Below are 26,531 nucleotides of genomic sequence, written 5' to 3' on the forward strand. Positions count from 1 at the left end.
CAGGAGTGACTGCAGAGGCACTCACAGACCTGGATCTCAGAGTCATCAAACCTCTTACATTGTAGCTGACATCTCCCATAAAGAGCCTTGCAAGAGGTCGTAAGGGATGCTGGAGGGTTTCTTATCTAGCCTCACATTTAAGGGGAAGGCTGTTTAGACTTTACCTGTCAGGAGGAGCAGCAACAAATTTGAGATGTCCTGTAATCTAATGTATACACACACATACACAGCCTATATAGCCATGTGAAGCTTACACCTTCTCCATTAAGCACACCACTGGGTTTTGTCTGAGACTGAAGCAGTGGCAACTGAGGCAGAGCTTGGGAGTGTCTGCCTTCCCAGTCGCTACCAATGAACTATGAGGCTTGGGGAAGAGCCTGCCCTGGGGGCCATTTATTTATGGAGAGAGATTTCTATCCTGGAAGCCACATCTCAGGTAGCTTCAGGGACAGACACCACCTTCATCACCCCCTTAGGAAAAATGCAGAATGCAGGCTGTCCACACCCCTCTCCCCTACAGCAGATGGTGCAGATGGGGTGATGTTGTGGCTTAGGGGTTAGTCCAACCTCAGTCAAATCCCAGCTCACCCACCCCACTTGTGACCTTGAGCAAGTACCTAGACCTTCTGAGCCCCAGTGTCCTCATTTATATATTGATAAAATCATACTTTTATGCTTCCACTGAACAATTATTTATTTACTCTACCAAGTGCTAGGCACTGCAGGAGACCCAATGATGAGAACCACAGGCACTGGCCCTTATGGAGGAAGCTGTCCTTAGCTAGATAGTTATACAAACAAATGTCACTTTGCAAATTGTGCTAAATGCTATGAAGGAGTGATAAAGTTGCTATGAGCAGGTACAAGTGTGATGTGATCAAGTTGAGGCAGCCAGGGACAGCTTCTCTGAGCTGGTGACACTTGCTGTGGTCTAGGGATGAGTAGCAGCAAATCAGCTGAAATGTATCTCAGGCAGAGGGAACAGCACATGCAAAGGCCCTGTGGTTAAATAGAGTAAGTTGAATAGGAGGGTTGAAAGGCCACGGTGACTTGGTCAGAGGGATCTTAGGAAACAGGAAACAGATGAGATTGGACAGGTGGATGGGAAATTTGTTCACCAAGGTAAGGAGGGCTTAAAAATCACATACATTTTATATATTCACTTGAATGGTTTTAATCATGGAGGTGACATGACCAGACTGTGTTTCAAAAAGATGACCTTGGCTGGAGCATGGGGAATGGACTGTAACATGGCGAAAGGAAACATGAGGGATGCCGTTACGAGGCAGTGGCAGGCAGAACTATGGGCCCCCAAAGTTGTCCACGTCCTAATCCTTGGAACCTGTGAATTTGTTCATTACATGGCAACATAAGACTGCCAATAGAATTAAGAGTACTCATCACTGAACTTAAAACAGGGAGATTATCCCGTGGGACCAGTGCCACCCTCTGGGCCAGGGAGGGGCTCAGCTGGAGGGGGCACCAGCCCCGCCCACCTGGCCTTGCTGGCTCTGAAGGTGGAGGGAGCAGTGTTCACTTCATTTCGTAATTGAAGAGAAGGGGTTTCTAAGTGAACCCCTACTCAAGACCAAGGAGCAATCAGCTCAAAGTCTAGAATTATATGCCATTATCATGGCTTTTCAGCATTTGCCATATTCCCCCTTTAATCTATATACAGACAGCAAATATTTACTTATGGTGTTTCCACTATAAAGACTGCTGTCTTAGGGACAAATGCTGATGAACTATTTCAGCACTTTCTCCTTCTTCAAAGACTTGTATGTCAACATAGAGCTCCATGTTTCATAGGACATACTTGAGCTCACTCCATGCTCCCTGGAGCTTTAGCACAAGGGAATGCCCTTTTTTTTTCTTTTCTTCTTCTTCTTCTTCTTCTTTTTTTTTTTTTTGTATTTTTCTGAAGTTGGAAATGGGGAGGCAGTCAGACAGACTCCCGCATGCGCCTGACCAGGATCCACCCCGCACGCCTACCAGGGGGGAATGCTCTGCCCATCTGGGGTGTTGCTCTGTTGCAACCAGAGCCATTCTAGCGCCTGAGGCAGAGGCCATGGGGCCATCCTTAGTGCCTGGGGTGGCTTTGCTCCAGTGGAGCCTTGGCTGCGGGAGGGGAAGAGAGAGACAGAGAGGAAGGAGAGGGGGAGGGGTAGAGAGGCAGATGGGTGCTTCTTCTGTGTGCTCTGGCTGGGAATTGAACACAGGAGTCCTGCACACCAGGCCAATGCTCTACCACTGAGCCAACCAGCCAGGACCTAGGGATGCCCTTGTTGATCAAGCTACCCAAAAGAAAATTATTTGGAGCAACCATGACAGATCGAGCAATTCAGTATCATACTATTCATCACCAGAATGCTGCAGCCCTGTGTAAACAGTTTCAACTTTCTCGGGAAGCAGCACGGCAGATTGGGAAATCCTGTCCAAGGGATCCTATACTACAATCTGCCCCTTCATTTGGAGTTAACCCTCAAGGACCCCTACCAGGACAACTTTGGCAAATGGATGTTACTCATATACCTTCATTTAGCAAACAGTCCTATGTCCACGTTACAGTGGATACATATTCCGGATCTATAGTAACCTCTGTCAGAACAAGAGAAGCTGCTAAGCATGTTATAGCTCATTGTCTGTATGCATTGTTCTATTATTGGATTTCCTAAACTGGTTAAACTGAAAGTGCTCCTGCATATGGAGCAAAAGCATTTACTGTATTTTGTCATTCTTACAATCTTTAAAGTTAAGGTATTATTAAAGTGTACCCAGCAAATATTTTAAGGTCAATTTTCAAAAAAAATTTAAAAGGGGGTAGTCATATCCTGGAACTCCTATGTGTCTACCATATCATGCTTTTTACTTAAAAAAAATTTTTTTAAATTTCTTTTGAATGCTGATGAACAGGAAACACCAAATCTTTTTCACCTGCAAACTACTACCTTCTTTATTTGATCCAGCTAATAACACTGTTTTGTCTTTTTCCAAATAGCTCTAGATATATGGAAAAGATTTATATAGGTGGGTGGGGATTCTCAAACCCCTCAGCGAGATCTTCTGAGCATGGCTTTTAAGATACCTAGAGGCAGAAAAAGCCCAATAGAGATCAGGGGAACTACCAGCTTTTAGGATATGCCCTTAAAGGCTCCAACGCCCCAAAGGGGTCTCAGAGGATGCCAGCTGGGTCCTGCTTCAATAGTGGAAAGGAAGGTCATTGAGCTAAAGCCTGCCAGACTTACATGCCTCTGCAGTGAAGAAACAGGGACACTGGAAGGTAGGCTTCCCCCACGCTCCTCTAAGGGAGGGTTCAGTCTCTTCCAGCCCTGCTCCAGCCACCTATGACCTAACTTTGCCCAGAATGCTGGGGTTTGCCACTGAAGGCTGAAGGTGCCCAGGGCCGTCGGCCCCATCTACGACACTGTAGATGAGCCTAGGGTATTTCTTCCAAGAAGCAGGTAAACTGATCTCATTTGCACAAGGACCACTTAACTATGTCTTGCCTGAATAGTCAGGTTTTTGTTCTTCCCTCAAAGATCTCTGTTGTGGGTGTTGATAGTCCTATTTTCTGCTGCTTTGTTTAATATATAGTGTTTCCTTTATTCCTCCTACCTCAATGCCCCACTCATATTTCAGGCTGGGACCTACTCCTAATTTAGAGCTCTCTTTCCCCCTTTTGCCAACTTTATTATGAATCTACCTTTGCCACCCAGCTTAGTGTATTCCAAGGTTCTCTTTACCAAGCCACAGTCACAGAGCTCCAGGGAAAAGCAACCTGATCTCATCTCTCCAGGCAGAGGAGAACAGAAGCTTCATATCCATACATGCTGCAGATGGCTTTTCCAGTCTACCTGAATCATTATCAGCTAGAAGCAGCGGTCATTGGGACTTGGATGTGAGCTGCAAAGTGTAGAATTGTGACAACAATTCCAGTGCCATGCGGACTTTTTCTGGATGTGGACTTTTCCTGGACTCCTGCTCCTTGTGACAGCTCCTAACAGACTGAACTGGGGTTGGGTTGCATTTTTCAGGGATTTGGCATGGTGTTGGGGCCAACTTGGACTTGGTGAACATGTTAAGGACACTACTCTTTTATGGATTCTTATTGTATTGGCCAAGAGTTTGCTTAAAGGCTTTAATCACTGTAAAAAAAAATAGAAGACTAGATAAAGAAGATGTGGCACATGTACACCATGGTATACTATTCAGCCATAAGAAATGATGACATCGGATCACTTACAACAAAAAGGTGGGATCCTGATAACATTATACGGAGTGAAATAAGTAAGTCAGAAAAAAAATGAGAACTGCAGGATTCCATACATTGGTGGGGCATAAAAATGAGACTAAGAGACATGGACAAGATTGTGGTGGTTACGGGGAGTGGGGGGAGGGAAGGAGGTAGAGGGGGAGAGGGAGGGGTACAACGAAAACTAGATAGAAGGTGACGGAGGACAATCTCTCTTTGGGTAATGGGTATGCAACAGAATTGAATGACAAGATAACCTGGACATATTTTCTTTGAATATATGTACCCTGATTTATTGATGTCACCCCATTAAAATAAAAATTTATTTATTAAAAAAAAAAAAAGACCAAGGAGCATGAAGTAGTCTAACCGGGGCTTAGATTCCATCCCCCTGACTACAGATTCTCTCTCCACGTCTATACTCTCCTGGAGCCTCTGGGAGGAGATGGAGCCTGTTGGGCTGGTTGAGTTTGAAGTTCCTGTGAATCATCTTGGGGAGGTGTCCAGCAGGTAGCTAGATATATGGTCTGGAGCTGAGAGCCAAGGTCTGGCCTGGAAATTCTGAACTGTGGGGTCAGCAAGAGAGCTGCGTTCCTGATGTCTCTCTAAGCCTCCATCTTCTCATCTTAAAAACAACAGAAAGCTCAATCTTCTCATCTGCAATGCAAAGATGACAATCAAATGGTTAGCTTGTAGAGCTGATGCAAGACAAAAGAGGTGCTAGTGTAAAATAATCATGTGCTGGGCGAAGGTCAGTGGCCAGTCCTGCATGGTGGTCAGAAGTGGACGCCTCCATATCAGGCCTAGGTGAGCATCTCCCGAACCGCTGGCTGATTCTGTTACTGTTCAGGGCGTTCTTCAGGCTTTGGTGCCAGGGCCACCTTTCTGTCCTACTCCCTGCAGATAAGTAGGGCTCCATGACATGCATGTGTGCATTGGCCTCATTCTTGACTCAATTTTCTGTCTCGACGCTTTTCCCTTTTCTTCCCCACTTCAATTTTAACATACGTAACTGCTATGGACGGAACATCTGTGTACCTCCCAAATCCCTATGTTGGAGCCGCCATCTCCACTGCCATGGGTATTGGGAGGTGGGGCCTTTGAGGCTCAGAAAGGTTAAATCCCTCCAAGGCCACACAGCCTTGGGATTCAAACCCAAGTTTAGCGTGGGCTTCCACAAAGATTGATAACAGCTTGTTGTCCGGGGCCCTAAGGCTGGGCTTCCCACTTCGTGTTAGGATTTTGAATTCTGACAACAAATAGTGGTGGGTGGAGTGAGGTTATGTTCTTCTTAGTTTTGAGGGTCATTATTGTTGAAATTCCTGGGTTCTCCACTTTCGGTGTTCTTGTGTTTACATTTAATCTCCGACATCAAACCGGGCCCTGGGAGGGGTCAGCCTCATGGCTGCTATGGCTTTAAACTATATACAGGTGGGGCAAAGTAGTTTACAGTTGTGCGTATGGAAAATAATACAATACTTAGTAAATAATATACAAGAATAAATTCGGTTTTGTGTACTCACAACCGTAAGCCTACTTTTGCCCCACCTCTGTATATTTGGTATCTGATTTGAAGTGTTATTTTAACTGGGACCGAATCCAAGCACTCAGAATTTAACTTGCTGCCTGCCTTCCTCGCCTACCTTGTGGGTGCAGAGTCAGGGCAACTGTTGTACCCAGTGACGCTGGGCATGTGACTGTGTTTGTGCCCAGAGGAGTTGGATGGTTCAGAGCCTCTGTATCCAACGGGCATAATTTTATTTAATAAAAGTTTAAAATATACTGTGTTACAGTGTTAGATTGGATCACTCATCTCTCTTTGCATGAGGAGATACTACATGCTCTGTGTAACACTGTAACACACGACCCCCTGAGATATTCCACCCGGGGCTGAAATAGCGGCAGAAACTGGGCTCCAAGAAGGGTTTCAGATGCACTGCTCAGGGGACACTGGGATTGAATTAATTGCCCTATTAAGCATTTTATAGATGGGGAAACCAGTCATCTTACCTGCTTTCCCAACAAGGACACGGACTTAGGAAGACTCCCTTCGCTCACATCTGCCTCCTTTTTCAGGTTCAGTCTTACAGGAAGCTCTAGCCTTTTTATTCTCAGACTGGTTCCAGGATGCTACCATGGTCCTTTCCCCCCGCCCCCCAGCTTGATCCTGTGAGGACAGACCTGCTCACCCTGCTTGTCTGTAGCTCCCAGTTATATGTGGTGATCGATACCAAACCACAGTCTCCAGGTTCTGTGGTCAAGCCTGGGAATGCTAGACCTATTCCTTGATATAACCACACAGTTCCCCTGCCTTTTTATATGGGGCTCCTGCAAAAGATCTTGCTTGAGAAGGCCTTGTTTTTTAAAAAAGAAAAAAATTGTCCCCACTTGACTCATGTCTCCTAACTGTGGACCCAACCCAGGACCCCTCCACACCCACTTGTAGCCACAGGCTCTCCTCCTCGCTCCTCAAATGTGCATATGACGCCCATTTATTTGAGCACTCTCTCTTCTCTGCCTGGAATGGCCTTTCTCCCTCCTCACTTCCCCCAGTGCGTCACTTAACCCTCAGCTGCAGCCTGGGCATAGTGGATGGCACAGAGCCTTCCCTATGGTCCCTGCATACAGATCGTTGGTTCCCTCCTGTGCTGCCTCTGTCTTGATGGTTGCCTTGGCCACAACAAACTTTTTTTTTTGTATTTTTCCAAAGTTAAAAGTGGGGAGGCAGTCAGATAGACTCCCTCATGCGCCCGACCGGGATCCACGTGGCACGCCCACCAGGGGACGATGCTCTGCCCATCTGGGCCGTTGCTCCACTGCAAACCGGAACCATTCTAGCGCCTGAGGTGGAGGCCATAGAGCCATCCTCAGTGCCCAGGCCAACTTTGCTCCCATAAAGCCTTGGCTGTGGGAGGGGAAGAGAGAGTTAGAAAGAAGAGGAAGAAGGACAGAGAAGCAGATGGGTGCTTCTCCTGTGTGCCCTGACTGGAAATTGAACCCAGGACTTCCACACGCTGGACCGACGCTCTACCGCTGAGCCAACTGGCCAGGGCAAAACTTCATTTACTAATAAACACAGAACTTGATTTAATCAACAGTTCAGTGTAACAGAATCATTAAAATATTACAGAAGGGCAAGTTTAGCCTGGATCACTAGTCTCTCTTTGCTTGAGGAGATAATAAATGTTCTTGAGCCAAAGGCCACTGGGCAGAAGTCTCAGGATTACTCCCCTCCTCCCTCCCTTTTCTGTCTTCTCTCTTCTGTCTTCTTGGGTGTGTCACGGGATACTTGCAGAACCCCTGTAAAGTGATTACTTGTTAATTTATCTCAGCATGGTATTTCTTAAATTTTTATTAAATTTATTGGAGTGACGATAACAATTTTTTCTGTGTCTTTCTGCTGCATCCCCTCCCCCAACCCCTGCTAGCTTATGAGTGACTCAGAAGACTTACATTTTATTCATCTCTGCAGTCCCACTATGTAGTGACGCACATGGCCCCTGAGAGAAACTCAGTGAGTAACGATGCAAAACCACACCATTAACTATTAGCCAATCAACACCCTGGAGAGCTCTGTGCAGCCGATGGAGAGCAAGTTGGGGGACAGGGCAAGGGAAATTGGGGTCACAGCTTCAATGGCTGGGCTGCTTTTGTTGAACTCATATGTGTTTCTGAGTACAACTTGAGTATCACCGAAGGCCCGGGGCCCTTAGCCAGGCTGGGCCGCATGGGGGTGGGGGGTGGCAGCCGCTCCGCAGCTCTACCCGGGGCGCGGGTAGGACAGGCCAGTTGTGCTGGTCTTCCTGCCCAGACGATGCCACCCTGGTCTTCTTCACGGCTCGTGCGTGTGGAGGCTTTGTCTGTCATCTGGATGGACTAGGTCCCTGCTCACAGCCCACCTGCCGCCGCCGGGGGTTGTGATGCCCATTTGCACACGAGGAAACGAGTCCTGAGCAGCCACTCCATTAAGATACAGGAGAGGCGGCACTTAGAGTCACGGGTTCTGATGTCAGACCCCTTCATCTTCCCCACGTGGCTGGCTTACCACCTCCTGGAGTTTTGCTACGTTACATGCTCTTTGGGAAGGACGAGAGGATGGAGTGACGCGGCGGTGTGTGTGGGGGTGTTTGTGACTTTATAGCACTCTGTGTAGCTGAGGCCTCGCACTGATTGAACCTGCTGAAAGAAAGGTCACTGCATCCTTTTGAATTTCCTTACTGAGATATAATTCACGTGCCACAAATCCACCGTGTTCTAGTTCAGCGGTGCCTAATGTGTTCACAAGGTTGTCTGGTCGGTACTCCTGATTCCCGGATGTTTTCATTAATTCAGTTCTAAACGTTTTGCGTTTCAGATCCCAATAATGAGAGACCCTGGCTGGATCCGAAACGTGTGGCCTTCAAACATTAACGTGAGTGACGCAGCTGTGGACACCCTGGTTGTACTCGTACGTTTCCTGATGACCAGCTGTGGTTTACTGCCCCTGGCAGACGTGGGCTCAGGCCGCGGAGCTGGCCTGCAGCCTTTCCCACCGTGTGATCAGCCCCAGATGAGCTCAGAACGTGTTGGGCAGTTTCTACTCCTTTGCCCCCACGATCCATCCTCCCAGGCATGGATGTGGCCTCGCTGCCTCCCAGATGACAAAGCATTTCGTGGCTTCCTAGTGCCACCAGGAAAGTTTCCTATCAGTGCTCAGGACATGGCTGCCGCGCCGTGTAAGGTCACATGTATCTGATAAGAGCCCTTGCAGCTGGTCTCAGCTCCTCAAGGTCCTTTAGTGGATTCTGTCTCTTCCTCCTGTTCCCATTGGTCCCTCCTGCCTCAGTCTCGCTGCCCTGGGCCTCGTCCCCAAGCCTTAGCCAGGCCCTTCAAGTTGTCTCAGCATCTGTGCCTAGAGCTTGGATCTCCACTTTGCCCATGGACCCAGTCTTTTGAGATGTTCCTAGACCCCAAGTTCAGCAGCCCTAGGGCCATGCCCACCCCTTATAGCTGTTCTAACCTCTAGACCAGTGGTCCCCAACCCCGGGCCAAGGACCGGTACCGGTCCATGAGCCATTTGGTACTGGTCTGCAGAGAAAAAATAAATAACTTACATTATTTCCATTTTATTTATATTTAAGTCTGAATGATGTTTTATTTTTTAAAAATGACCAGATTTCCTCTGTTACATCCGTCTAAGACTTACTCTTGATGTTTGTCTCGGTCACATGATACATTTATCCGTCCCACCCTAAAGGCCAGTCTGTGAAAATGTTTTCTGACATTAAACTGGTCCGTGGCCCAAAAACGGTTGGGAGCCACAGCTCTAGACCCAAGATGGCGAACCTTTTTATAAAAACTGCCCACTTTTGCAGTGCTGGTCAACCTGGTCCCTCCCACCCACTAGTGGCCCACCATGAAAGCTGGAATACCCACTAGTGGGTAGGAGGGACCAGGTTGACCAGCACTGCAAAAGTGGGCGGTTTTTATAAGAAGGTTCGCCATCACGGCTCTAGACACTTCTCATGGGCCGCCTGTCTGCACCTTCATTGTTTGGGAGGGATGTTTGCTGAAGCCCCCAATGGTGGCCTAGCCTCCATCTCCTGTTCCTCTCTCCTTGGGCATGTGTCTGGCCCTGGAGCAGGACTTCTAGCTTCAGTGATATCATCTAATTCAGGGGTCGGGAACTAATGGCTCGTGAGCCAGATGTGGCTCTGATGGCTGCATTTGGCTCGCAAATTTTAATTAAAAAAAATAACGTTAAAAATATAAAACAGCCCTGGCCAGTTGGCTCAGTGGTAGAGCGTTGGCCTGGCGTGCAGGAGTCCCGGGTTTGATTCCCGGCCAGGGCACCCAGGAGAGGCGCCCATCTGCTTCCCCACCCCTCCCCCTCTCCTTCCTCTCTGTCTCTCTCTTCCCCTCCTGCAGCCAGGGCTCCATTGGAGCAAAGTTGGCCCGGGCGCTGAGGAAGGCTCCATAGCCTCTGCCTCAGGCGCTAGAACGGCTCTGGTTGCAACAGAGCAAAGCCCTAGATGGGCAGAGCATTGCCCCCTGGTGGGCATGCCGGGTGGATCCCGGTTGGGCGCATGTGGTAGTCTGTCTGACTGCCTCCCCGTTTCCAGCTTCGGAAAAATACAAAAATAAATAAATAAATAAATAAACAAAACATTCTCATGTATTACAATCCATTCATTTCCTACCACTCATGTTCATGGTTGCGGGTGGCTGGAGCCAATCACAGCTGTCTTCCGGGACAACACCAAATTTTTATTGGATAATGCGTAACGTACATGGGTCATTGTATGACTCTCATGGAATTACATTTTAAAATATGTGGTGTTCATGGCTCTCTCAGCCAAAAAGATTCCCGACCCCTGATCTAACTTGTTCTCCCCATATATCTTAACCCGAGATCCTTATCTGTGGAGAGTTGATGTGAGGTAATAGGTTTGGGGGTGGAGAGGTTTAAGAAAGGACTTTGGGGGTGGTCTAGGGTTGAAGTGATAAAGCCTGGACACTTCTGTGTCCCTCTGTGGGCTGCCCTAAGCTGTGGGAATATAGGACAACAGTAACACTTAGTCCTTGCTCTTGAAGAGCTCACTGTCTGAGAGGGAGTCTGGAACACAGTGGGGACCAAGGGGATTTTTATGGGACTCATGAGGGTGAATGCAGTGCCAGCCAGAGTGAGATTCTTCCTTGAGGTGACCCCAGAAGTCCTGTTAAATGAATGGAGGAGGCTGCTGAGAAAGGCCTGGCGGGGGTGGGGGGTGGGGGATCCTGAGAGCAGAAGTTCTATTTCCAAGGGGATTGGCAGGGACAGGGCCCAATCAGAGGCCAGAATGCTGAGCAGGGCAGTTAGTGGCTGTTGAGCCTGGAGTTGGGGAGCCATCTTTATGGAGGAGAGAAGGGGCAGGAAGTCTCAGTAAGTGAGCCCCTCTCCAGTGGGCAGGAAAGCAGGGGCAGCCACAGGGTGGTCTGAGGCAGCTCCATGTAGCCAAGCCTCCATTTTCTTGACCGCGGTGGGTGGGCGGAGGGCTGGAGCCCGCGGCCACCAGATTTGCAGCCCCAGCCTCTGGCCCAGGGGCCTCGACTGCGGGCTCAGTACCAGGCTCTTCACGGACTCACCCGCTGTCAGGACAGAGAGCTGTGGAGAGGAGAGGTGGAGGAGGAAGCTTCTGCTTCAAGGGCAAAATTGCAGAAAATCATTGCCATCTAAGCGGGAGAACTGGGTTAAGAGTCCAAAGTTCAGGTCACAGCTCTGTCCCTTAGTAAGTGTGTCACTGGACAGGTTAGCTGATGTCTCTGAGCTCTCTCTAGTCCTCCCTTGCACGTGGACAACCGCCCAGGGCTAAGCAGGGAGGGCATGCTGGAGCCACAGGCTAAGTGTGAGGACCAGCGGGCTTGTGACGCAGCTTGGGCGGGGTGGACGGGGTAGGAGCAATCTCACAAAAGTGCCTCCAAGAAAAGGTGAGAGTCACATAGGGTTTGGAAAGAGGCCTAAGTAGACGAGTGTGGGGTAAGGAAGAGCACAGCGCCTGTGGGAACCGGGAACGGGGTGGGGGGCAGGGGGCGGGGGGAAGGAAGCAGTGCTGATGGCCAGGGACCTTGTCTACCTTTCTAAGGATCTTCCACTTCATTCTGCAGGTAGTAGAGGGGGTGGCGTGGAAGAGCATTAAGAAGTGGTTCCACATGATATCTGTAGCTTTCTTTAGTTGCTCATGGACATGAGGAAGGTTGCTAGGGCATAGTCAATGGGAGGGGGGCTGGAGACAGGAGACAGGAATTCATTGCTAGCCTGATTGAGTTTGAGGTACCTGTGCTTATTCCAGGGGAGGTATCCTGCAGGTAGGTGGATGTGTGGTCTGGAGCTGAGGGGTCAGGTCTGGACTGGAAATCCTATACTGTGTGTGGGTCAGCAGGGAGGCTCTGCAGGGGGACAGGTGCACGTAGGGGGCGTATGTGGCCTAGGAAGGTGGGCATGGGCCTCAAGGTGGGTTGCCATTCAAAATCTCTTCTATCAAAATCTTTGGTCATTTTTATGCTGTTATCCTCACAAGGTAGGCTCTTAAATTCCAAAAGTGGTTAGTGATGAGAAAACCAAAAATGAACGGGAAGTCATACAGGTAGAAGTAAGACTCAGAATCGCCCCCTGTCTCTGTCTCTCTGTCTCTGTCTCTTTCCTGGTTACTCTGCTAATATGCTAGGCATCTGATTCAGGATGGGCGTGAAACAGTTGGCCTTTCCCTTCCAGGGCTTGCCAACCAGTAGGGGACAGAGCGGTATACACCACAACACATTGACAATGCTTTGTGACATGTGCCACAGTGGTGTGACACGTGAGCTCACGAGTACAGAGAAGCCAGGGATTAATTAATTCTTCATGGACGAAAGTGAGGAAGGTTTAGAAGAAGGCCTCTCTGAGCCATCTGGCTTTCAGATTGAAGAGCCTGTAACCATGGAATGCAGAAACCCAAAGAAATACACAATCACCAACACACCAGCCCCCTTTCCCTGCACACGTGCACACACACAGAGATTCACTCAGTGCAGAGGCTTTGACTGCTGCAGGGACAGCTGAGCAATAACATGTTCACCACGATCCTAACCAATCTTGCTTGTCAGAACATCAGTACAATTTGTTCGGTTAAGCCTGGGTCCTCTTCCTTGCTGTGCTCAGAGCAGCCTGCCCTTGAACACGCCTTCCTCTTGGCCACTCCATGCTTCCTCATAAATGGCAACATTTCTCATAAGAGCAACAATTCCTAGAACCCTGTCGGGACTCAGTTACTTGAAGCTGTATTTTGCTTACTTTCTTTTGTTTCTTGTTGTCATTAGGTTTGACAGAGGACTGGATTTAAAATGTAGCCTTCTTGGAGGGGGCACATTTTTGTAGGGGGAGTATGGGATGATCTGTCTAGATTTAAATTTATTTTTGAAAAATTGTATCAAAGTGATTCATGTGCCTGGGTTCTAGAAAATCGAGGAGGAAACAGCAGCTCACAGAGCGGTTTCCCTGCCCACCCCCAGGTCTATGCATGTATCTCCTTGGCACATTGCCTTATGGACTTCAACTCTGGTCAGGGAGAAGCTAACTGGTTCTCACAGAGCATCCCACTCAAACACCGCCTCCTTTTTTACACGCTGCCATTTACGTGGACTCTCACCCTGTTTGGGTTTGTTCTGTATTCAGACTCTGTCTTTCTCATATGTGGAGCTTTCTCATATGTGGGGGTGGGGGGAGGTATGTTTTTCCTGGAAGTTATGTTTGCCTTTCTTTTTCCTTGTTAGGAGAAACAGCTGCCCACCTCCAGCCCGTGTCTTCCTCCCCCAACACCACACACACACACACAAGGGCCGAGCCCCCTTTGCCATGTCCCAGGTCCCGGACTTCCTCGGCCAACCTTCCCCCTTGCGTTCACCTTCTGAATTCCATTAGACACCTTTCCACCACGGAAGCCCCTTCAGTTGTGGGATTTAAGTTCTGAGGTTTCCTTGAAATCTGATATCTGGAAGCGGAGGGAAAATAAACACACACTTGTCTGTTCTGCTCCACCTGCCACCTGCCCGAAGGTTTTCTTCTGTGTCCAGAATTGTTATTGGAGCTATTGCACAGGTGTCTGGTGACATTCACTGCATCCCCACCTAGAAGTGAGCTTTGGTGTCTCTTGTAGTGGATTGCTTTTTTTTTCCTTCTTTTCTGAAAACATGAATCCTTGTAGCCTCACTCGGCAACACCTGTCTGGCACAGGCTAGTGACAGGCACCGGCACAACTGTACCCAGCAATAAGGTGTTCAATTAGCATGGTAGAGAACAGTCGTTATAGAGCGATCCCAGGCTCCTCTTTCCTTTGTGACTAGAGCTGCTGCATGGATGTGCGTCTGCAGCATGAAGATGAGCAGCCTCTCTGTTCCCACTGTGTTCTTCCTCCTGCTCTGCCTCCACGTGGCACAGCCCGGAGCCAAGAAGGCTGTGAGCAAACCCGGGTACTGCCCAGAGTTCACACTATCCTGCCCTTTCGTGATGCTGCCGACGTGCCGGCGTGACAGAGGTTGCAAGAAGGACAAGAAGTGTTGCTTCTACAACTGTAGGCGTCAGTGTATGGAACCGTGGTGGAGTCTGGACTGAGGTAGAGAGCTCTCCTTCACTGGGACTGGGCAGGTGCTTGGCGGGCAGGCTCAGACTCGGAGAATGGCTCTCCAGTTCTTCTGTGTGTCCCCCCCCCCCCAGTGTTCCTCTTCTCAGGGTTCAGTGCTTAGTAATATGAAGACAACACAAAGAAGTAAAATGTTGTGTATTTAAAATGAAAAAAAGGAAACATTCCATGAATGCCTCATTTCAACATAGTCTCTACCCTCCCATTTACCAGTCCCCTCCCCCACCCCAGTGAGCATCTTGTTGTGAATTGCCTGTCCCTGTTTTCTCTTGCTGGGGACACTGTCTATCAAATAAACCTTAACCTCTTTGAGGACAGAGGTATCTCTTAATCTGTTACCCTCACACTGTATCTTGCTCAGAAATGGCTTGTTGCATAAATGAGTTCATTCTTTGGGGCATCCTTCCTGCTTCCATCACAATAAGATAATATTTTTATCACCAGTACGTGCCTAGTTAGTGTCTTTTTATTGGGATGAGGACATACATAATTTTATTATAGTTTTTTTATATTATTTTTACTACTATGAATACATTTTTGTAACCAGCCATCATGGCCCATGATCTGGTACTTAACCATTCATTAAAACTATTTATTAAAAAAAAAACACAACTATTTATTGAGCACCTACTAAGTGCCAGGCACTGTGCATAGACAAATAGAAATGGTCTTTTCCTTTCTGCTGAATCTGTCTGCTGGGGAGGAATTTTACAATAACTGCACACACAAAGGGACATTTGACTCTAATACATACTTGGGATAAAATAGATATAGAAGATTAAGAGTGTCTAACACAGACACTTGACATAGTTGGGGAGGTTAGTGATCCTTGAACTAAAGTTGAAGAATGAGTAAGCAGTTAACCAGGTGAAGAAGGGAGAAGATTCCCCACAGAGGGAACAACATATGCAAAGGCCCTGGGGTAGAGGGAACAAGGTGAGTATAAAGAAATGAAAATGGCAGTGTGGCTCCTGCTTAAGCCGTGAGGAGAAGCAGAGGAGCCAGGGCAGCTGTGGCACTGACGTGTGGTAGACGCTGGATAAGCAGGCACAGGTGTCTGTCAGAGCAGTGCTGATGCCCTCTGGCTGGTCCATCTGTCTCTGGGTCTCTAGACAACCCTGCAGCTTGACTGAGCAAGATGGTACTGTGGGGGATTTGACATTTTAAAGGGTTTGAGAAGAGACTTCAAACTGGGTAGTGTTGGTCCTTGTCTGCCTGTCCCTCACTTCCTCCCTTCCCTTTGAAATTCAAGAAACTCCCAATGGAATCTTTGCCTTCAGTATGCTGAACTCTGCTTGGAATTTCCTCTGATTAGGTTAGGGTGCCCAAACCTTCATTCGGATATCCCCCAGGGAAGAAGAAGGGAGAGGAGAAAGCATTGGGTGGGAGGTTATCTAGTTTTTAAAGAGAATTCACATTCATTCCTTCTTCTGAAGTTATCTCAGGATTAGAGGTGCCTAAGGTGTCACGGACCCAGGACGGATAGTCGCCACAATGTGTGTGTTTGGGCAGCAGGCAGAGGGAATGATACAAGACGGTCTGTGCCCATGAAACAGAAACCGGACACGTAAGCGATAGGTCAGAGCTGGTGATCCTCTCTTCCCCACTCGCTCGCTTTCCACTGTGGAGACCGAGGTCGAGAGGTGACATGTGCAGGGTCTCATGAGACACAGAGCACAGCCCCAAGCCCAGTCTAGTTCCCCTAAACACCCTGTCTAGGACACCCCAGCTTCCAGAAAGACCTGGGCACATACCCTCCTTGTCCTGGGAGTGAAGACACGGAGTTTGGTGGAAGCCCAGGTCACATTTAGTGTGAAGGTCAGGGACAGCTGCTTTTCCTCTGGGGACCTGAGTTACCTGACAGATAGAACCTGGGGTCTGGTGCAGGAGCAGATCTGAAACTCATCCTCCTCCCAGAATTTTCCTGTCCCTTCTGTCCTCTTGGGACAGCGGTCTGGCTGGCTTCTCTGTCCAACATGGAGCTTTCCTAGGACAAGGTCATCGGGGGAGGGATGACCTAGGAGCTTCCCTGGGACAAGGTCATCGGGGGAGGGAGGGCAGGGGCAGCAGCTAAGTCAATCTAGAGACAGGAGGAGCAGGCGGCAGTATCCGAACCCTACAGCAATGTTCTGAGCCCCACCCACCACCTCCGCACAGACCACTGATCCCCTGGGTGGTTCCAGGTGGGGCAAGGTGGGGTGTGGCACTGCGGAGGTTAACCCGGAATTCTCCAATTGGTTTTGGTGAAAGACACAGCAGTTCACTATGGAAGACAGGAAGAAGGAGAGAGCTGGTTCACTGAGGAACACTGGGGATCAAGCTGAATTGGCCACCTCATGTCAGAACCCTCCACGCCCCTTCCCAACCACGGGTCTGGCTGGGAGCTCCCTGGCTGCAGGTACTGCCCAGACGGTCCCTGCCTGGACCTTACCTGTCTCCTCAGGTCCTCTGTGTAGTGAGCACAAATCCACCTGCCTTCCTGCTCAGATCCTTGGCAACCTCCAGACCTATAATCCTGCCCTGTGTTGGCCCTTGTTCTCAGGACATCGTTTCTCCATCTCCCACTCCCCACATCTGGTTTTCTTTTGCAAATTAAACAGCTTTGGTTATTACACATTAGAGCCAGCCTTTCTTGCTGGGCCATCCCCTTCCAAACACGTGCCCCACCATCTTTACAGCTGCCAGGCACCGAATGCCGTTTTGTGAGTGTGGTCTGATCTGCCCAGAGGACCGGGAGAAAGGACCGCCCCCCATTTGGGTTAACCGAAGCAGAAAATGCATTGTGAGAATGCAGAGGTCTGGGTTCTATTTCTACAGAGTCTGGCAGGGTGTCACGTACGCTGGCATCTCATGGCCCATGGAGCACACCGGCTCAGTTATACCCCCCCCCCTCCGGTCTCAGTGGAATACTATGCTTTTGAAAATGTGAATCACTATTTACAAAGCAAGTAAATATTTTTTTAGCTGACCCTCCCCCAATTTGGTAAATTGGGCTGCCATGATCCAGAGACACTACAGGGAGCCCGGTGTTTAGTGACACTATCTGTCGCTATTGTGGGTACTGCGGCTTCCAGCGCAACTGAACGTGCTAGATTTGAACCTGATTGACTGAAAGGTGCTGTGTTGCACAATGGTAGGTCAACAAAGCAGGGTACAAATGCCAGGCCGTTACTAGAACCTACTGCCCAGCCTTTCACCATCAGAACATCCTCTTTCAGACTCTGCAGCAACTGCAAATCTATCCAAAGTACCATGAGCTAGAGAAGAGAGAAAACGTCTTTCTCGTAAGAACGTCTTTCATAGGTGACTTTTTCATCCAGATTCCAAAGCACCATCCAAAGAAGACGTGGGACAGGGTAAGCAGGTTCTGTGCGTCTGGAAGACCAGGAGAGCTGGCTCCCACTGGGCATTTGCCCAAAGAATGAGAAGGCTCATGGTTTGTTCACTGATGATACCAATTTTTACCTTCCCCTCTGCTATAGAATGTTTGATGGTAGGCATTCCAGTCTCGCCAAAGAAATTGCTTGTGAGGTTCCCACTCTAATTTTAAGTGTCTCTATGAAGATTGCGCTCAGACGGGCACAGGACATGCCTTGACATTCAGCCCAAAATTTGGGCTCCCAGGGTCCCATCCGAGCAAAGACTCCTGGCAGTTGGGTAGCAGCTCTGCCATATTTAATCGGATTCCATTCTGACGCTATAACTTTTCACTCGTATCACTGTTCAAAACTATTTTTAGTTAATCGAACAATAACTCAACAATTGTACCCTGTACTTATTTATCATTTTTGCCTGTCACTTGGGCATTTCAAAGAGCTCCTGTATAGTTTACCTCCCTTGGAATGAATGCTTTTCCTGCAACAACATCTCCTAACAGAAATATCTTAGTAATAGATTTAGTAGACAACACCAAATTTCCATGCTCTGTAAGAAAAAAAAATAGATATGGTGATTCCCTCCTTCAACATTTCTTCAATTTGTTGGAATCCAGCGTTCCTTCTTGTTAGGTGGCTGTGAATTCGGAAATCAGGAAGGCAACGTGCCTTTGAGAAAGAGCCTGGGGCGTGCTGTGCTCCTAGTTGGATCGCCCCCGCCTCTGGCTGGGTTCTGTTCTGAATCTGGGGCTCTTCTCGAACCAGCTGTCTTACCCAGTCCTCACTCACCTCTTCTCTCTGTGCTCTTCCTGGGCACCAGCCAATGCTGACATCATAATCGCAGTGGAATCATCCGAGTCCTGCCGGCCAACAATGAGCACTTCCTGGGTCCTTTGCAGAGGGCCTGGAAGAGAGGGTGGTGGAGGGGAGAAGATGGGAGGGGAACAGGCTGGTTGACGGGCAAGATCAGTAGGTGAGAGAGAGAAGGGCAAGGCGGGGATGGGGTGGGGCAGCCAACCATGTCTATCCTAGCAACAGCCAGAAAGTGGGGGACCAGGCTGCTGAGAACTAGAAAACTAGGCAAAAGAGGAAAATCGACCGGAAGCCCAGAGTTCCCATGAGCAGGGACCTCCTACATGAAGCTAATGGAAGTTCAGTGTGATCCTGCCCATATGTCCTCCAAATGGAGGAGACCAGGCTTTCTTCCGGCAGCTAAGGTAAATAAAGGCTGGCAGGGAGGGCAGGGGCGCAATTAGGCTCCAGCAGTTGCCCCACGTGCTGGCTTCTCAGGCACAGAGCTCGTTGGAGAATGGCATCAGACACTGACATTTGGGGGTGCTCTTGAAGTTCCCGCTCCACCTCCTGTTAACCGGTTTGCTCTGTTCGGCTATGAAGAGTAACTCCTGGCCTTCTCATGGAGTTCTTTTAAGAATGACAAACCATGGTCCATATTCGTAAAATGATCATTTATACAAATACCTTTCCCCCCAATATCTTATTAGCATGGGGAGCACAAAGGCAACGCCATTTGGATGCATGTACCCACAGGTGAAACTTGAGTGTATTTTCAGGGAGTTCTCCAAGTTGGCACCTTGCCAGGAATCTGCAGCGTGAAATTGCCTTTAGAAGGTTGCAAGGCAGGAGGGATGGGAACTCCTGTTCCCAAACCTGGACCCCAGGAGCCAGAGCACCTTGTGAACTGGGTGAGGCTTGCTTTGGCTCCCCTCACCTCTCCTGGCCTTCTCCTTCCCCTCCGTATACTCCACAGATTAGAGGTATTTGTAACACCGAGAGCAATTCGTCAGGTAATGGTAATCAGCACACAAGTATTTACAGTAAGTGCAATGTCATTGGGATTTTAAGATTGTATTTTTTTCCCTTTTGCTTCTGAACTGGGAATGGGTATTGTTGGAGGCTTCTGAGGTTGGCTAGCATGAGGTCAGACACCCATGCGGGGGCCCTGCCCGGGAACCTGTGGGCCGAGGTCCCTGGCACTTTTTCCTGACTGTGGAAACAAATGGGGAATCAGTTTTCCTCATTCCGAGAAGGGCTGAAAGGTGGGGAACTGACCAGGTTCTCTGTTCTCAGCGCCAGGCTGCCCATAGGTGCTGCCTACGTCTCACCTGAGCCTGTGTGCTGATGGGTGGTGTCCCTGCTGGTGCCATCCGGTTATATTGACCCGAAAATGAGCAAATTTGTACCTGTGTCATCCCTCCATCAATTCTCCGTGGCCGTCGACCCCTGACTGGTGCTTGGCCCTGTAAGTGGCCCTCAAGACCTGCTCAGAGACCATCGACCTGGGCTGCTCTGGCTGCCCAGTCCCCTTGCCATCCTATAGGGTCTGCCCCCATGGCCAGACGGCAGAGACGCAGACACATGTCCCCTTGGTCACCAGGCCAATGCGGCCCGTGCCGTGTGTGCTCTCAAGTTAAACAACAACAACCACCCCTCGGGTAAGAAGACTCGCAGCACCTATTGTCATATACAGTTTGTCCTGGTTCACCCGGTAGAGGGGTGGCCATCTGTGTCAGCTTGTTGCCTTTCTCCAAAGGAAAAGTGAGACTCCTGGCATCTTTATGATGGGGTAGTTTTGTACCTTGGAACAAGGTGCGGCACTGGCCCAGGCTCACCGCCTTCCCTCCCAGAAACTAGGAGGTGGGGTGCATCCTCCTTGATGCTTGCCTCTTGCCCACGTGCCTTTCAGGGCCTCGAAACGTTTCTGAGTTGTGCAGGTGTCCCGAGGCTTATTTAGCTTTTGAAAAGATCTGCTTCCATCTTGGGAGGGGCAGAGAAAGAACTTAAAAGATAAGTGTTATGTAGTAGCTCTCGGGAAGGAGGAAAGGAGGGGCCGGGAGGTCTTTCGTTGCACCCGGGAAGGCTGCATTTCTTCTTGGTCTGCACTGCCCCTTACACCAGAGAGGGGCAGTTGGGCCACAGCTGTGCAGTTCCTGTCACAAGACCGCAGGAGGCTGGGTAGAGAGGGAGGCCAGAGGTCACCGAGAACATTTCCCCATGACCCCAAAGGAGGGGATGCTGCTGCTCTGTCACCTTTGATGCCCCTCGTAGGTGTGTGTCGTTGATATCAGTGGTCTGCTCTGCTTAAAGGAAGTTTAATTAAGCCCTCCTAAGTACAAAAGAGCATGTGTGTTTTAATCCAGGGAGTTGACTTGAACTCTCCTAAGTGGTTAATTCCTTCCTGTGCTAATGTAACTCAGCCAATCAAGTCATCAGCCGTGCAGTGACTCCTGCAACCTCCCTGTGGGCCCGGCGTACATGGGGCACTACGGGGGAGAGGAGGGGAAGATGGATTTAGTTTTGCATTCAAACCGGGAGTCAGCCCCGCATCCAAGCCCTGGCACTGAGTGCTTATCATCTCCTGGGGGCCTTTTCTGCACCCCTCCATGTGCTGGTCCTGCAGCCAGAAATGCCTCCTCCCACACATACTGTCTCTGTCCCGTATTCTCTATCTTGGGAGCTCAAACCTGATACTGTGTTTGTTGTCAGGCTCCTAAGTGTTCATAGTAAACAATAACAATAATAATAATTATTATTATGGGATTTACCGGAGTGGATCGTGTATATTGTGCCAGGCATTGCACCGAGTGCTTTAAAATCATTTATTCCCTCAAACTGCCCTGTGACACAGATCTTTCCATTCCTGGTTAGTAGAAAAGGAAACTGAGGGTCAGAGTGGTCATGCATCCCTTCCCTTTAATCACATAACTAGCAAGAAGTGAAGCTGGGATCAAAGTGGCTCCATCTTGGATCCACTCCCCGCGGTACCCCCACCAGGTCCGTGCTGTCTTCTGTGCTGCTCTTCCCTTTCATGTCAAGTCTGTCGGTGTTTGACAGACTAGGGAGGCCTCAAAGGGCGGGCCATGTCTAGCTCACGGCTCCCCTTCTGACGGTTAGTGCTGGGTCTGGGGTACCCCAGCTAAAGCAAGAGGGGCTGCCGGCAGAACTGGGAGGCGCTGGAGCAAGGATGGAGAGTGACTCGAAGGCAGCCATTCCTAGGATAGGTCAGTAACCTGTGACTTGTATATGGTAGATTGAGAAGGTGACCTGGGTCAGTCTGTGAAGTCGAAGGTCATGTGAAGGTCACACGGAGGGGAGAGGTACATGATGATGAGTTGTGTGGTCAGGCAGGGGGAGAGGGTGAGTGAGAGAGAAAGCCTCCGGAGCCCAAGGCCTGTTTCTGGAATTCCTGGCTCCTTTGAATATACAGTGCACCACACACACACACACACACACACACACACACACACACACTCGATTTAAGCTGGCTTGTATGGGTTCCATTATGCAGACATTTAGAAGTAATTGAAATGATCTGGTGGCCCTTGGCTTGGGGGTGGGGAGAGGAGAAGCTGGGCTTTGAGAGGGAGAATGGCAGCTGCCCAGGGTCCAGCAGTGAAGGGAAGTGGACCCCTAGAGCACTGGTTCTTAAACGTGACTCTACATCGGAACCTCATGGGTAATTCTGCAGTGTCCTGATGCCTGGGTCCCACCCCAAGGACCGTGGTTAATTGATGCGGACATAGTCTGGGCACTGAGAGTTTTGACAATGTCCCAGGTAATTCTAACATGTGACAAGTTTTTGTGGGAAACACTGCCTTAGAAAGTGAGGGGGTGGGTGAGAATGTCCAATTCTAGAACGATTTCAATTATTCCAAGAACAAGGGATAATGAGATCACTGACTTGAAGTCTTGGACTGTAGAGTCACCCTCCTCCACCAACCCCAGGTCCTAGGTCAGCGATGAAGGAGGTTGTATCTAGACTCAGTTGTCAGTATGGGTGGCTTTGGGCAGGCAGCATTTAATTCTGGTAGTTAACACATATAATTGGTTGGCAAATCCAGTTCTTTCCAGATGTCCTGTTTGTTTTGAGCTGATGAATCTCAGATTTCACCTTAATTGGGGGGTAAAGTTCTATGACCTGACCAGCCTAGCAGCTGAACAACTACCCCAGGCTGGCTCTGAGCTCACGGCGCTGTAGTGGGTTGTGCAGTGTCTTCTTCATGTGAACCTGATTTTATTACGGAGCCAGATTCTCTCTCTGAGGTCAGAGACTGGGTTGCCATGCTTAGCTCTGTGGTCCAGGTTTCTGGTGGGTCTCCTGCCACTTTTAAGACCTTATCTAAGGTCTTGATTAAGATTACCTCCCCATCTCCAAATGCCATCCCGTTGGGAAATTGGGGATTAGGGCTTCAACATGCAAACGTGGCCAGGGTGTTGGGGGTGGTGGTGGGTGTAAACATCGAGTCCAGAGTGGATGCATTTTTTCAGGTAAATACAAATATGTTTTCTTGTTGGGTAAATACATCTAGTATAAGCTCCTACGGCCTTACCAATGATAAAGGTATTAGCAAGTTTCCTTCCTGCCACCTCACCTCTCCTTTTCCCTTCTCTTCCCTTCCCAACCTGCTCTGCTGTGCCTGGCATGTATTCTGACTGGCCCATGCTCAGGCCACACCAGATAGTGTGCGTGCCAATCTGGGACTGGCAAAGAAGAGACAGATGGTGACCCTAAGGCAGGGTGGCGGTTTGGGGAAATGCTGGGAAGGACGGAGGCTGTAAAGCTGAACTCGGGCATGCTCATCTGATGCATACACCAAAAGGCCATAATTTCCAAGGCACATGGGGCGATTTATAGAGATCGCCTCCCGTTGACCTGGAAGTGGACTAGCAGAGGGGGGCTGGTAATAGTGTAGCAAAAATATTTTTTTTGTCCTACCCTGGCTTGTTAGGAATCTTCCCCATGTGGTCAGAGGAAAAAGGGAGTCCTAGCTTCTCTTGATCACGAGGAACACTGGCAGGGCAGGCATGGGGCTTGCTTCCCGACCACCCCATCAGGGGCTAGCCAGGGCCTTCCTCCAACCCTGTACTCCCCAGCTGCTCTGCATGTGTCCCTGATCAGGACACCGAGTTCAGCTGAATCTTCTTTTTTGGGGTCAAGCGTGTGAGATCCCGCAGAGGAGTACAACCCTTTGGTTCACAGCGGTGCTGAGCAGGATGATGGTTTGTGTGTGTTTGTGCGATTGGTTGTGATTACCGCCCCAACTCTATACTCACTGAGGGTGGACGCTGTATCTGGCCAGCTCCCTCGAGGAGCCCCCTTGAGGAGCCCCCAGTGCTCTCCACACAGGACCTGGCACAGGGTGGGCACTCAACCAATGATGGGGGAATGGTGCAGACAACTGACTGAGCCCGGGATGGGTGGTGGCTGCTCTCTGAGCGAGATAGGCAGTGTGGGCTCCTGGGGGCAGAGCAGGCCCAGGGGGCATTCTCTCTGCCCCAAGCCGGGGGGTTTCCTCCTTCTCTGCTGCGCTGTGTGTGCACTTCCTCTGAATCTTCAGCTCTGCTCAGCGTCTGTCCAAGTGCTGCTGGTACATGATGCTATCTGATTAATATCTCTGTTAAAGCGAATTGAGTGGTGTGGCCTCCAAGACCCAGTTGTGGCCAACTACCAACCTCTCCCCATTATCTCCCTGTGACTTCTTTCTGTCTTGGATGCCTCAGCCCTAATTTGGGGGTGGGCCCTTTGGGCTTTGGTTCCAGACAAGCCCTCCCTGCTTTGCCCTCCCACTCCCTGTGGAACCCAGTACTTGTCATACCTACCTCTTTCCCCATGGCACTTGCTTTGCTCAGCAGGCCCCTGGCCCCCAGGGGCCATTCCATCTCTGGGGGATTTCCAGGTTGTTCTCTCCCTGCACACCGAGGAGGTGAGGTGATACCAGGGGCCCCTGTTTCCCACCTTATTCTTGAGGCCCCAGCAAGGGAGTGTCCCTGCTGAAGTCACCTCATCAGGGGCCCGGAGGATAGCTGACTGTTCTTTCTCAGGCACATTTTCTGCCCTGGGCATTTTCGGAGCTGACCACTGATGCCGTCCCTGAGAACTGTCAGGAGACAGGCCCACTGTATACCTTCCTACAGTGTTTCATGGGTTTACCTTTCTCCCCCTGGCAGAACCCTGCCTATTGTGTATGTAGTGAATCTGGAAAACTGCGGAACTCCCACGATAATCACGTTATTGTCTCTGGCTTAGAGTGGGGGTGGTTTCCAGCTAGAATAGGCGGCTTACATCACTCTGGTCGCTTTCCTATGCAGAGGAGTTGTCACTTAGCTTTATACATCCTCAGCAATGCAGCGTTCTCTGGGTGTCCCTCCCAGGAGGGTGGCCAGCAGTCTGCTGTGCCCTGGAGCCAGGCGAGGTGGGCTAGGGGCTCCACCAATTCTCAAGGTACAGGGTTCTAGAATTTAAAAACCTCTCAAGGTCAGCAGCGGTGGTGCTGTATAATTTATATGAGGGCCTTTTCTGTCCTCCAGGTGGATCCGTGGACTGAGCATCTGCCCAGTTCCACTTTCCCGACTGTAGGACTGAGTCTGCTGAACCCAGGATGCCCGCCAGGCTTTGCCCTGGCACCCCCCCCCCCCCCTTCCTCCAGCCAGCAGGAGGAAGTTTTACTCATCAGTGTTCCTCCTCCTCTTTCGAGTTGGACTGAAGGCAGCAGGCCCTGGAATTGGCCAAGGGGATCACCTTAGCTACCCAGGCTGAGTCACAGTTGTCACCACCCAGGTGCCACAACACAGTGGGGGCCTTCCCAGGGGGACTCCGGAAAGGGCAGGATCGAAGTGCTGGGGCTTTGGTGAATCCAGTTCAGGCTTATAGTGAAATGTGATCTACTGAGTGTTTTCTCCTAATTGCTTGATTGGTTCCCCACCCCGAAGCCATCAGAACTCACTTGCTCAGGGTCCAGGTGGAACCTGCTAATCTGTGCTGTCTTTGGGTGAACCCTAACCCTACTCTGCCCCCTCCCCAGTTCATTTGTAGAATAAGTGCTGTGGACTGGATATTCTATTTTGAGACTTCCAGTCTCCAAATTTTAATAATTCAAGATTTATTTTAAAGGCCTCACTTAAGCAGTCCAACGTTGGATTTTGCTTCTAGAAAGCCTGTCCATGTAGGGTGGACTTGCTTGCCAACCCCAAGGTCAGACATTCCCTGGAGGAGGTAGGGGAGGGAAGAGCATAAGAAGGCTTCCCCTGGGGCCTGCATGTGCACTGTAAACTCTGGTCTCTGAGATGTGGGCTGTGGAAGAGTCTCACCTATAAATCCCCTGGGTAGCCCCCTCCTCTGAAATGCCAGCATGGGGAGGGGGTCGCCCGCTCTCCTGGGGACAGGGGCTGCCTAGATGGGAGTCACCCCAAGCCCGGCCAGAGGGCATCCACCCATGGCCAGGGGGACAGAGAACATCGCTTGGGCAAAGCTCCCGGGCAGAGCTCTGAGCTCTGGAGGCCTTCCTGATGTCCTCTCTGGTGTGGCTGAAAAGTGTCTCAAACTTAAAGCAGCCGAAAGGGCGCTCCTGCATCTGCTTCCAAGCCTGCCTCTTCCCTCTTCCCTCAGTCTGGAGCTCTGCAGTCCCTCGGGGTTCAAGCCCCACATGCAGATTGCCCTTGGCTCTTCTTTCTCTCATAGTGCCCCCTTCCCCCCACCATGTGTCAGCCAGTCTGTGGGTGTTACCTCCAAAATATATCTGAAGTCTTTCCAGTTCTCACCACTTCCCTCTTTCCCTCTCCCCCTCCCATCAGCCTGAGTCCCCATCCCCCCCCCCCCCCCCCCCCCCCCCCCCCCCGCAACCTGGTCGTCACCAGGCTGCCCTGACCGCTGATCTGTACGCCCCCAGCAAGCCTGAGCTTCGGTTGGGGACCGGGAACTCAGAAACAGGGCCCGAGGCCCTGAACCCACAGGAAAGCTGAGGTAGGCGACAAGGG

General features: G+C 50.0%; 1 protein-coding gene across 2 annotated transcripts in view; it reads left to right on the top strand.

The window, feature by feature from the left end:
* Positions 1 to 26,531, top strand: part of LPIN1 (lipin 1) — a 112,347-nt gene that overhangs the window by 17,107 nt on the left and 68,709 nt on the right. For both annotated transcript variants that reach the window (XM_066386101.1, XM_066386098.1), the window contains one exon: positions 8,607 to 8,663. In XM_066386101.1, the coding sequence (XP_066242198.1) occupies positions 8,607 to 8,663 (57 nt within the window). The remainder of the gene's footprint in view (positions 1 to 8,606; positions 8,664 to 26,531) is intronic.

Source organism: Saccopteryx leptura, chromosome 5 (genome assembly GCF_036850995.1).
Source record: "Saccopteryx leptura isolate mSacLep1 chromosome 5, mSacLep1_pri_phased_curated, whole genome shotgun sequence".
Taxonomy (NCBI): Eukaryota; Metazoa; Chordata; class Mammalia; order Chiroptera; family Emballonuridae; genus Saccopteryx; species Saccopteryx leptura.